Source organism: Monodon monoceros, unplaced genomic scaffold (genome assembly GCF_005190385.1).
Source record: "Monodon monoceros isolate NGI ecotype Baffin Bay Population unplaced genomic scaffold, NGI_Narwhal_1 Super_Scaffold_11, whole genome shotgun sequence".
Lineage (NCBI taxonomy): Eukaryota > Metazoa > Chordata > Mammalia > Artiodactyla > Monodontidae > Monodon > Monodon monoceros.
Window position 1 is genome coordinate 77661413 of NW_021703767.1, and position 12943 is coordinate 77674355.

At 38.7% G+C, this 12943-nt stretch overlaps 1 protein-coding gene across 6 annotated transcripts in view; it reads left to right on the forward strand.

Annotated features, from left to right (window-relative positions):
- P3H2 (prolyl 3-hydroxylase 2) overlaps nt 1-12943 on the forward strand; it is a 179821-nt gene that overhangs the window by 128563 nt on the left and 38315 nt on the right. For all 6 annotated transcript variants that reach the window (XR_003792390.1, XR_003792389.1, XR_003792391.1 and 3 more), the window contains exons 7-8: nt 5075-5115; nt 7120-7214. Coding sequence is in view for 1 of the 6 variants with exons in the window: in XM_029214888.1 (XP_029070721.1) it covers nt 5075-5115; nt 7120-7214 (136 nt within the window). In the remaining 5 variants the exon portion in view is untranslated. The remainder of the gene's footprint in view (nt 1-5074; nt 5116-7119; nt 7215-12943) is intronic.

The following is a 12943-nucleotide window of genomic DNA, read 5'->3' on the forward strand; positions in this document are numbered from 1 at the left end:
TGATGAACTGTAAAAGACTTTAACAGATTTCCATGTCACTGAGAGCTAAAGTCAAAAGCAAATATACTTGGATAGGAAAGAAATTTTTTGAATGTGATGTTTGCCTCAGGATTGTTTTATTACCTAATTTCTGTATACAACATTTTGTATTTTCTTTTAAACATTTCTCTGAAACATTTTAAACAATAAAAAGACTTCAAAAGAACAGAATCAGTCACAATCGTACTACCTATCATGCTGACTACTTTTCTCCACATGTCCATGTTGTCTTGTTTTTTCTTATTTTTTTGGGTTGCGTTGGATCTTGCTCTGCGCGGGCTTTCTGGCTTTCTCTAGTTGTGGCGAGCGGGGGCTTTTCTTCATTGCGGTGCGTGTGCTTCTCATTGAGGTGGCTTCTCTTGTTGTGGAACATGGGCTCTAGGCATGCAGACTTCAGTAGTTACAGCACACAGGCTCAGTTGTTGCGACACACGAGCCCTAGAGCATGTGGGTTTAAGTAGCTGCAGAGCGTGAGCTCAGTAGTTGTGGCATGTGGGCTCAGTAGTTGTGACTCATGGGCTCTAGAGTGCAGTCTCAGTAGTTGTGGCACATGGACTTAGGTGCTCTGCAGCATGTGGGATCTTCATGGCCCAAGGATCGAACCTATGTCCCCTGCACTGGCAGGTGGATTCTTTTTTTTTTTTTTTTTAACATCTTTATTGGAGTATAATTGCTTTACAATGGTGTGTTAGTTTCTGCTGTATAACAAAGTGAATCAGCTATACATATACATATATCCCCATATCTCCTCCCTCTTGTGTCTCCCTCCTACCCTCCCTATCCCACCCCTCTAGGTGGACACAAAGCACCGAACTGATCTCCCTGTTCTATGTGGCTGCTTCCCATGAGCTATCCATTTTACATTTGGTAGAGTATATATGTCCATGCCACTCTCTCACTTCGTCCCAGCTTACCCTTCCCCCTCCTCATGTCCTCAAGTCCACTCTCTACATCTGTGTCTTTATTCCTGTCCTGCCCCTAGGTTCTTCAGAACCAATTTTTTTTTTTTTTAGATTCCATATATATGTGTTAGCATATGGTATTTGTTTTTCTCTTTCTGACGTACTTCACTCTGTAGGACAGACAGACTCTAAGTCCATCCACCTCACTACAAATAGCTCAGTTTTGTTTCTTTTTATGGTTGAGTAATATTCCACTGTATATTTGCGCCACATCTTCTTTATCCATTCGTCTATCAATGGACACTTAGGTTGCTTCCATGTCCTGGCTATTGTAAATACTGCTGCAATGAACGTTGTGGTACATGTCTCTTTTTGAATTATGGTTTCCTCAGGGTATATGCCCAGTAATGAGATTGCTGGGTCATATGGTAGTTCTAGTTTTGGTTTTTTAAGGAACCTCCATACTGTTCCCCATAGTGGCTCTATCAATTTAATTCAAACCAACAGTGCAAGAGGGTTCCCTTTTCTCCACACTCTGTCCAGCATTTATTGCTTGTAGACTTTTTGATGATGGCCATTCTGACTGGTGTGAGGTGATACCTCATTGGACTTTTGATTTGCATTTCTCTAATGATTAGTGATGTTTAGCACCCTTTCATGTGTTTGTTGGCAATCTGTACATCTTCTTTGGAGAAATGTCTATTTAGGTCTTCTGCCCATTTTTGGATTGGGTTGTTTGTTTTTATGATATTGAGCTGCATGAGCTGCTTGTATATTTGGGAGATTAATCCTTTGTCAGTTGCTTCGTTTGCAAATATTTTCTCCCATTCTGAGGGTTGTGTTTTCATCTTGTTTATGGTTTCCTTTGCTGTGCAAAAGCTTTTAAGGTTCATTAGGTCCCATTTGTTTATTTTTGTTTTTATTTCCATTTCTCTAGGAGGTGGGTCAAAAAGGATCTTGCTGTGATTGATATCATAGAGTCTTCTGCCTATGTTTTCCTCTAAGAGTTTTATAGTGTCTGGCCTTACATTTAGGTCTTTAATCCATTTTGAGTTTATTTTTGTGTATGGTGTTAGGAAGTGTTCTAATTTCATTCTTTTACATGTAGCTGTCCAGTTTTCCCAGCACCACTTATTGAAGAGGTAGTCTTTTCTCCATTGTATATTTTTGTCTCCTTTAATCAAAGATAAGGTGACCATATGTGCGTGGGTTTATCTCTGGGCTTTCTATCCTGTTCCATTCATCTATATTTCTGTTTTTGTGCCAGTACCATACTGTCTTGATTACTGTAGCTTTGTAGTATATATAGTCTGAAGTCAGGAAGCCTGATTCCTCCAGCTCCATTTTTCTTTCTCAAGTTTGCTTTGGCTATTCAGGGTCTTTTGTGTTTCCATGCAAATTGTGGAATTTTTTGTTCTAGTTTTGTGAAAAATGCCAGTGGTAGTTTGATAGGGATTGCATTGAATCTGTAGATTGCTTTGGGTAGTAGAGTCATTTTCACAATGTTGATTCTTCCAATCCAAGAACATGGTATATCTCTCCATCTGTTTGTATCATCTTTAATTTCTTTCATCAGTGTCTTATAGTTTTCTGCATACAGGTCTTTTATCTCCTAAGGTAGGTTTATTCCTAGGTATTTTATTCTTTTTGTTGCAATGGTAAGGCAGGATATTTCCTTAATTTCTCTTTCAGATTTTTCATCCTTAGTGTATAGGAATGCAAGAGATTTCTGTGCATTAATTTTGTATCCTGCTACTTTACCAAATTCATTGTTTAGCTCTAGTAGTTTTCTGGTAGCATCTTTAGGATTCTCTATGTATAGTATCATGTCATCTGCAAACAGTCACAGTTTTACTTCTTCTTTTCCAATTTGGATTCCTTTTGTTTCTTTTTCTTCTCTGACTGCTGTGGCTGAAACTTCCAAAACTATGTTGCATAATAGTGGTGAGAGTGGGCAACCTTGTCTTCTTCCTGATCTTAGTGGAAATGGTTTCATTTTTCACCATTGAGAGCAATGTTGCCTGTGGGTTTGTCATATATGGCCTTTATTATGCTGAGGTAAGTTCCCTCTATGCCTACTTTCTGGAGGGTTTTTATCATAAATGAGTGCTGAATTTTGTTAAAAACTTTTTCTGCATCTATTGTGATTATCATATGTTTTTTATTTTTCAGTTTGTTAATATTGTGTATCACATTGATTGATTTATGTATATTGAAGAATCCTTGCATTCCTGGGATAAACCCCACTTGATCATGGTGTATGATCCTTTTAATGTGCTGTTGGATTCTGTTTGCTAGTGTTTTGTTGAGGATTTTTGCATCTATGTTCATCAGTGATACTGGCCTGTAGTTTTCTTTCTTTGTGACATCTTTGTCTGGTTTTGATATCAGGGTGATGGTGACCTCGTAGAATGAGTTTAGGAGTATTCCTCCCTCTGCTATATTTTGGAAGAGTTTGAGAAGGATAGGTGTTAGCTCTTCTCTAAATGTTTGATAGAATTTTCCTGTGAAGCCATCTGGTCCTGGGCTTTTGTTGGTTGGAAGATTTTTAATCACAGTTTCAATTTCAGTGCTTGTGATTGGTCTGTTTATATTTTCTATCTTCCTGGTTCAGTCTTGGAACATTGTGCTTTTCTAAGAATATGTACATTTCTTCCAGGTTGTCCATTTTATTGGTATATAGTTGCTTGTAGTAATCTCTCATGAACCTTTGTATTTCTGCAGTGTCAGTTGTTACTTCTCCTTTTTCATTTCTAATTCTGTTGATTTGAGTCTTCTCCCTTTTTTTCTTGATGAGTCTGGGTAGTGGTTTATCAATTTTGTTTATCTTCTCAAAGAACCAGCTTTTAGTTGGCAGGTGGATTCTTAACCACTGTGTCACCAGGGAAGTCTCCCATGTTGTCTTTTAAACATTCTTCATATGAAGACATCCCTTTTGTAGAAGTAGTACCTCTATATATATAGATTTCTATTTTTATTTATTGATTTTTATTTGGGATAGCATAAGCAATTTCTATATCTTTACAGCTTTCAAAATTATTTTTAGCTACATCTATAATTGATGTACAATAAATAAGTTAATTCTTTTCCTGCTGTTGAACATTTGTTTTATTTATTTTTGTTTTTTTGTGCCCAAATGAATGCATTAAGCATTTTTCTTTCTACTGAACTGTATCCATAGGATAAATTCCCAGAAGTGGGTTAACTCTGCCATCAAAGGATATGAGAAGGTTTAAAATTGTTTTTCTAGGAGACTTTTCTGGTACCTTCATTATTCCTAACAGTTCATAAAAGTTTATAGTTTTACCATGAACATCTCAGCAATGAGAAATAACATCTTAAACTCATTCATATGCCTGATATATTATGTACAAAATGGTGCACCACTGTTGTTTTAATTTGTATTCCTTTGATTACCAGCAAAAATCAACTTTTCACAAATTATTATTAAGTATTTGTCCTCTCATTTGATTTACCTGGACATGTATTTTATTCATTTATCTGTTCATTGCTATATAAGTTCTTTATATACTGTACATGTTAATAGTTAATATAAAAAGTACTGTTTATAATATATCCTATTTGTAACACATTTTTCGTCTCTTTCTTAGTTATATTATGTTTTTATTGACACATTTTTTAAATTAAGATAATTTTAATGTACGTTTCTAGTGTAACATCTCTAATATGTTTACATCCGGTCTTACTATTTTTGAAAGTTATGTTATCCCAAATGACCCTAGGAAAGAAAATCACTTACTTTATGATCCTATACAGATGATTGACCAGACTGGACTTTTTGTTTATTTGTTTTATTTATAAAAGTGAAAGGAGTTATACTTAATTATCTTCTAAGTGTCTTCTTGCTACCAAATTCTAAATCACTTTCTTGGACAAAAGGATGGATGCCCAGGCTAATCCATGCTATTTTTTTAATCCATTTTGTCTTAGCCAAAATTGCACCAACCTTAGCCTTCCTTTTTATTAAAATTTAAAAATAAATACTATATTATAGATTTATATAATATGCAAGTTTTCTAATATTTTAGGTCTTTTGAGTGTTTTATCTTATTTCTGTACATGGAATTTTAGTGACAAAACTACTGAGTTTTGTTTTTTTTAATTTAAAACAGAATTATTGGATTCAATATGGAGGACGACAGGATGAGAATCAGTAAGTTCTCCATTTAGAATGTTTATTTGTAATGAGAAGAAATACTTAGAATCATATTTATTATAAAGAACTTGGGCTCTATGAAATAGGCAAAGGGATATAATTAGAAGAGCTCTGAACTTGCAATTAGGAGTTCTGCATTCTGGTCCCAGCTCTTCCTCTTATTTCCAAGGTACCTTAAATAATTTATCTTCCTCTCTGGGTCTCATGCTTTTCCTCACATCAAGGGGTTGAATCAGGTGATCTCTAATGGCTAAATGTTCTGTGACTCTAAATCAGAGAAAGTTGGATGCCCTTTTTGATTTTTTAATAGGAAAAAAACAATTAAATTATCTTTTTCATGCTAAATTTTCTTACTGCATTTATTTGAAAGCATCAAGCTCGGAAAGTTTTACAACAAGCTAAAATATTAAGTGTCATGGACTCAATCAGAAATGAAGAAAACGCAATTTTTAAAATGATAGATGTCAAAAGTCAGTTTACATGTTCTGAGCATTTCAAGGAGTCATAGAATTTTGGAGTTACACGTTTGAGATTGTCCACTGAAAAAAATATGCACTCTAAAATTGAGAGTTATGTTTTTTGTTTTTTGGGTTTTTTTGTGTGTGGTACGCGGGCCTCTCACCGCCGTGGCCTCTCCCGTTGCGGAGCACAGGCTCCGGACGCACAGGCTCAGCGGCCATGGCTCACGGGCTTAGCCGCTCTGCTGCACGTGGGATCTTCCCGGACCAGGTCACAAACCCGTGTCCCCTGCATCGGCAGGCGGACTCTCAACCACTGCGTCACCAGGGAAGCCCGAGAGTTATGCTTTATTCAGTGGATTTTCTGAAGACTTCAAGCCCGGGAGACAGCCTCTCAGATGGCTCTGAGGGACTGCTCCCAAGAGTTAAGGGAGGAGCCAGGATGTATGCGAGTTTTGTAACAAAAAGCAGACAGTCAGAATAGCAAAAGATTACTGTTAATTAAAGAAAACAAGACATCCCTAGTTAATTTAGGGTTTATGCTTTTCTATGTATGGGAAGATTTCAAGAGCCTGGGCTCATTGAAATCATTCCTTTGATATGCACCTCAGCTCTCTGGGGCCAGTGTCCTGTGTTTTCCCAACCTGAGTCCCCTCAGGGTGCACCGTTGCGGGGAGGCTGCAGTGCCTGACTGCTTGATGGTGTGTATCCTGTTTCCATCCTCAGTTCCTTCAGGGCTCACCATCAGGGGAGGCTGCAGTGGCTGATGGTTTGATGGTTGCAACATCCTTCGTTTACTGATATGGCAGGCGGCATTCTTAGTCCACAAGATCTTGAGGTCCAGGTTATTATCAAAACCAGAAACTGAGGCCCTGACAAGGCAAAGGACTCAGTGTCTCACCATGAAGGACTGGCAGATCCAGACCTTCTTATTCAAAATCTTGTGGTCTTTCACTGAGCTTCAAGGGCTCAACCCCTGGGTGACCTCAAATTATTGCAAGAGATCCAAGAATGTATATGCATATTTGGATTTGCTCAATTTGTATATATTGAAAGGGCATCATGCTATTGTGTGTGTTCACAAGGTTTGACACAAACTCATGTCTTTTATCTTGGAATAGTCGAGAACCACTACACTCGGACATGATTTATTTCAATTCAACCATCTTTCAGTGATGCGCTCTATATTCAAGACAGATAATACAGCATTCTGAGCATTGTAAACATGCACGTGATCATTGTTTCATGTTCTGTTGGTACTCAAAGTCTAATCTCAAGGGGTTTACATTATGGATACAATGAACTGTAATAAAGGTTGCTAAGAAGATTTAGAGAAGTGAAATAGAGCACACTCATTGGGAAAATAGAGAAGAGCTTCACGGAGGCAATGGCATCTAATTTGACCTTGAAAGATGTGGACTTGTGAACCACAAAAATATACAATATGAAGTCATAGACTACCTGAGTAAGGTATCCTTTGCCTTTGAACATCTTTATTCAATGGGATATTGCTATTTCAACTTTTTTTTTTTTGAATGGGCAGGGTCCCTTCAGGAGTGAATGTGGAGGGGGCAGAAGTTCATGGATTATCAGCACAGAAAAAGTCATCACCCAAGATAGACCGAGACCTAAGAGAGGGTAAGTATTGTTGTACTTTTACTCTTAGAAGGAGGGGAAGGGGAGGCTGGGACTTGGACAGTTCTTACCCAGATCAGGGCAGAACCCATTTTCATTGAAAAATAAAGAATAGGACTAAACTACTCCAGTTCATAAAATTCTGAAAGCAAGTCTCAAAAACAAGAATGTCTCAGTTGTGTATATCACTACTTTTGGTTTTCAACAAAAGCGCTACCAAATTCACTCACAGGAGTCCTGTGAGCTAGGCAGGGACTATATGATCATTGCCGTCCTCAGCTGAGTACCTGAGGCTTGGAGAGGTTACCTGGCTTACTTCTCTCACATTGGAGGGGAGTGCTAGAGAGCATGGAATAGACTGTGTATCGGGGGAACTTGAAGAGACAGGTCACATGGGATATTAGTTAACTTAAGATCCTTGAGGCACATATCTGATCAGGGCTTTGAGAAATCAGTAGAATTTAGATTAGATTGACAGAAGTGTGGAGGGAGCCATTCAGGTGGATGAAACAAAGGACACAAAAGGCTCAGAGATGGAGACAGCAGGATATTAGATGCCTGTTTACATTACCTCAAAATGACTGGAGCCATAGGTGGAGTGTTGCCAAACGTAGGTTTTAAATAGAGCCAAACATTGTTGTAATCATAGCTTATTAGCAAGTGTAGTACTAACAACAGTAGTAATCCTTAACAATTATTATTACTTCTATATGTTTTACAATTTTCCCAGCAAATTTATACACAGTTCATTTTAATACTGGCAGCATCTCCTGTGAGACAAGTGTCCCCCACTTCACAGGTAAGAAAACTGAGGCTCACAGAGATGTAGTGACCTATCCAAAGCCTCAGAGCTTGTAATAGGTTAAGTAGGCTTTTGAATCCAAATCTCATTTTCTGTTCTTCACCTGATGATGGAACACAGAAGTGTCTAGATATCTGAAATGTATCCCCTATTGATTAAATAATTGCAAGATAAGAAGAGGTTTTTCAAAAACCTGCATTGAGAGTAAGTACAGTCCCCCTTTCCCCAACAGGAGAGACGTCAGCACATTCCTCTAGCTGATTTGAAAACTTCTGGCTCTCTACAGCTCTCACATTTCCCAGCCCTTTCCTTCCTCAGCTTCCAAGTCAGTTTGAGGCAGTAAACAGGATAATATGCTCATCTAATCTGACCTGGACCTCAGTTTGTGGTCACAAAGCCCAAGCTATTTTATGAGTGCCAGAGAGCTTCATGGTCAGCCAGAGTTCACGTTGCTTTTTAAGCTGAGAGATCACCCAGGAAGTACATGCCAGTAAGCTGGGAAGCGTTTGGGAAGCTCCAGGACAGTTGGCAAATTTCAAAGCATTTTTTTCCTGGCTACCAGGGGATCTGATGTCCAGCAACTGACTAAGAAGGCTAATGGGAAGAGTAGAACAGAAAACTACACAGGATGGAGACAGGTCATGATTGACTGGGTGGCCAAATTCTATCATTTCTGCCATTGAATGGGCTAATGAATCATAGGATGTTCCCTGGGAACCTACTGGAAAGCCTTCTGTGCAGTCACTAGAGATCAAAATATGGTCTAAATAAAGAACAGTGGTAGACAGAGGCAAAGTTCCCAATGAGAAAACACTTTCAACATCTTAGTCTGGCTGAAAGCAGATGTCAGGGAGGCAAGAAAGGATGCATGCTTCCAGATAGAATATATTTCAGCTTTTCTCATTTTCCACAAAGAGATTGTCATCTACTCTGGTTACCTAACAGTATTTAGTAGTATTCATACTGGATGTCTCCCGAGCATTAAGATGGGAGTGACTCAGGGCTACTGCACCCCAGAGCGACTCCAGCCCTTGGAATATGCATGTCATCTTATTAAAAACATCTGTCACTTATCCATTCTTCTTTCAACCACCAGTTTTCCAAAAGCCCTGCTCGAGAATAATCCCAGAGTCAGCGGGGGTAGAGTAGAAATAACTTTGAACTTGGAGTCAGGAAGCGTATCTTAGTCTGATGTTCTCCGGAGTGATGGGTAACTAGAGACTCACTCTCTCTGACCTTTATGGTCCTTTACCTGTAACAGAAGGATAGCAACTCTTTGGAGAGGACGAATATGAAAGTCTTTTGTAAACTGTAAAGGGCGGTGCTCATATAAGGGCTTGTTAGCACACTCCCGTCGTAACTTATATGACCTTGTCGTATTTATGGTAAAATATATCTTCTTGCCATGAGCCATAGGCAGTGAACACAAAAGAGCATTTTCCTGTAAGATCCCTCTTTATTGCAAACGGAGAGTCAGAGCCAGGCACATACTTTATGAATGAGAGAAGAATTAAGTTGTTTAACTAAATCTCCTTAGGCTGTGGTTAAGAGTTGGCTGAAGCTGTCAAATCAGATCCCAGGAACCACAACTTATTGGACTACATTTTAATTTTTATTTTAATGTTTTTCTCTGTCTGTTGTGCTACTAGTCATTTATAGGCTGGTAGACTTGCATTTTTGAATGGCAGGATTTATTTTTCCTTTTACATTTTTGTTTTCCTTTTGGTTAGTGGGTAGGTGGTTGCCTGTTTTTTGTTAAATGGATGTGTGGGAAACCTCTGTATGAAACTCTGTGCTTACTGGTGGTTGTGCGAGCTACATGAAAGGCAGATGTCTATACAGATTCTGCCCAAACCTGTTAGAATTTAGGTGTTTTGCAGTCTAGAATTTAGACTGTGTTGCACTCTGTCCCTTCACCTGATCTTTGTATATTGCTTATGCCATTGTTGGGGAAATTGTCAATATCCCAGTAGCTCTCTTTTAAATATAATCCATTATGCCATATGCTTATTACGATGTCTCATTCAAACTTAACACAATATACCAGGCATATTTTAACAATTCAAAAATGATCATCATAATAATGGAAAATACTTACACAGAGCTTAAGCATGGTAGGCATTTTTCTGAATGTTTTAAAATAACTTTTGAAGTCACGTTTTGAAAATAAACTAATGTATTTAAAGTGATACACCCTCAATATAGAAAATGAGAAAAACATGGCAAAGTACAAACCAACCTAGTCCACTAAACCCTTGATCTGTCTTCCATTTGTATTCGAATTTTATACTAAAAAATTCTTTCCAGTGAACGTGCAAGTATCTTGTCTTTCTTGTTGAAGGAACGTCTCTATGTTTCTGAATGGAAATGGAATATGCCATTCACTTTTGAATATTTGAGGGACAGTCTCAATGTGGCTATGGATCTTAACTATATAGATTAGAGCAACCTTTCCCAGACAAACTGTGTTTTTTGTTAAGAGGTCCATTCCATGCTGTGAAAAAATTTAGCACAAAGGTAGCAGCTTACAATAACATACACTTACTATCTCACAGTTTCTGCGGGTCAGGACTATGGGGGTAGCTTAGCTGGGCCCATCGCTTCAGGGTCTGTCACAAGGTTCCATCAAGTGTTGATCAGGGCTGACGTCTCTTCTAAAGCTGGGAAACCATCTTCTTCCAAGCTCAGATGACAGAATTCGATTCCTGAAGGCTATTCTCAGTTTCTGGTTGACTGTTGGCTGGAGGATGCCCTCAATTCCTTGCCGTGTGAGCCTGTCCAATACAGCCACTTGTTTCATCAGACTATAAGCTGAGAAAGCAACAGACTGAGTCAACCAGCAACATAGGAGTTGCAATGTTATGTAACCAATCAAAGACGTGATATCCCATCACCTTTGCCATATTCTATTAGTTAGAGGCAAGCTCCAGGCCCCACCCACACTTGAGGGAAGCAAAGTACACAAACCTATGAGTACCAGGAGGCTGTGACCATTAGGGGCCAACCTAGAGTCTCTCTGCCATAGGAAGGAAGGAGGGAGGAAGGAGGGAGGATGGGAGGGTGGGAGGGAGGGAGGGAGGGAAGGAAGGAGGAAAGAAGGGGAAGAGGGGAAGGAAGGAATGAGGGAAGGAGGGAGGAAACAGGGAGGGAGGAAGGGAGAGAGGAAAAAGGGAAGGAAGAAAGGGTGGGTATTGTGTTAATTTAAGGGTGAGAATGGCTGCATATTATATTGGTATTTACGATATTCATAATGCCTGTTCACATATTAAAAGTTCCAAGAAGTCCTCTTAAATGTTGTTTACTCCAGTACTTCCCAAACATATTTGATCTATAAACTCTTTTTTCGTTAAAAACTTTTCTGTAGAGCACAGTTTGAAAAACATTGAATTGTAGGAGATATATAGATATAGATAGTTATAGATATAGATATTTATGTTATGTATTTTCTGTTCATCCAAAAGATTGATACTAAAACTGGGAGCTTGTGGATATATTCCTGGAATCCAAGAAATTCTGTATTTATAAATGTTGATGGCCATTTAAAAAATTAAGAGGAAAAAAAATAATAAGAGGGACAACTTGAGGGTCATCTGAATAACCCCTTATAGCCAAGGACTGCCATGAGATTTCATGCCTCAGTGGGTATGGATGCAGTTACCATCACATTGGCATCGGTTAATAACACTTCAATGGTCAAAGACTAATAAGAATTGAAGTAGGACAAACTTATGAATAATGTATTAAGACCAGATGAAGGCTAAAATTCATTATGGTCCACTAAGGTTCCACAGTAGTTTCAACAGAGAAAACTTGTAGTAGAATGAGTCATCACACACCAAAAGCACTCTGAGGAATGCTGGCTCAGAAGAACCAGGGCCAGATCACTTATTAGAATATTCATGTGGAACGTTGCTTTTTAGTTTCCACAAAACAACATTAACCATTTTATTAATATTGTTCATTTGAATTTAGCTGGTTTTATGGTCTTGCTTTTATTTAATCTTGTAAATTGGTTTGGGTATGATAGTTGTATGAAGCTATAAAAATAAATACTGTACCTACAGTTTCATGATTGCAAACATGGAAGTAAAACTGCAGTACAAATAATTCACTGAAGCTTCTTAGGGAACTTTTGCTTTAACAGATAACCATACATTACTCAAGATTGAGAAACACTGTCCCATTATTTTAATATTCCATTAATCATGGGCTGTACTAACTCTTTTATCCCAACTGGGCTAATAACATTCAGTGCCGTTCCCTAGTTTGACTAATCTGTTTTAAAGCTAAAGAGTAGACATCAATTTCAGTTGTCTCCTTCTCCTTCAATGATGTGTTTTAGACCAGTGTGCTGGTGACCATTGCCCAACTGGGGGGGGGATGGGAGGAGCCCTCCTCACCTCTGTGCCCTCCATGGTGAGCTGCCCTTGTTGACAGGCATCAGGTCCCTTAGGAGGAATATTATAAAGAGGAGAGAAACAAGTTTTGCTTTTCTATTCAGTTTTCTGGTTCAAGGTGTTTGTACTTTGCTACATTGGAAGATTTCCTCACCATCAGAGGCTTTGTCCTTCAGTCCTATTCTCTATGAGGAAAGAACCATGTCAGGTCTAGATTTTGTAATTTCGCCACCTAAAACATAGCCCCAAAGCATCATGCTTTGAAGAGCCAATATGGAGCTGATTTTATAAAGTTGTAAGCTCTGTCCAGTGAGGGAGAAGGTGCCTACAGGAAACCCTCCTGTGGGGGAGAGAGCAGAGAAAAAGAGATATTCCAAAAGTCAGACCATCCAGAGTCAGTAGGTGGTGGAAAGAAGACTGGCAAGGAGTCAGGTGACTTGGTTATGACTGTCCTGATGGGCATTTATTCCCTGAGTTACTTGGTGAAGGTTTTGCTCTAGGTACCGGTGGAACTGAGGACACAAACATGTCGT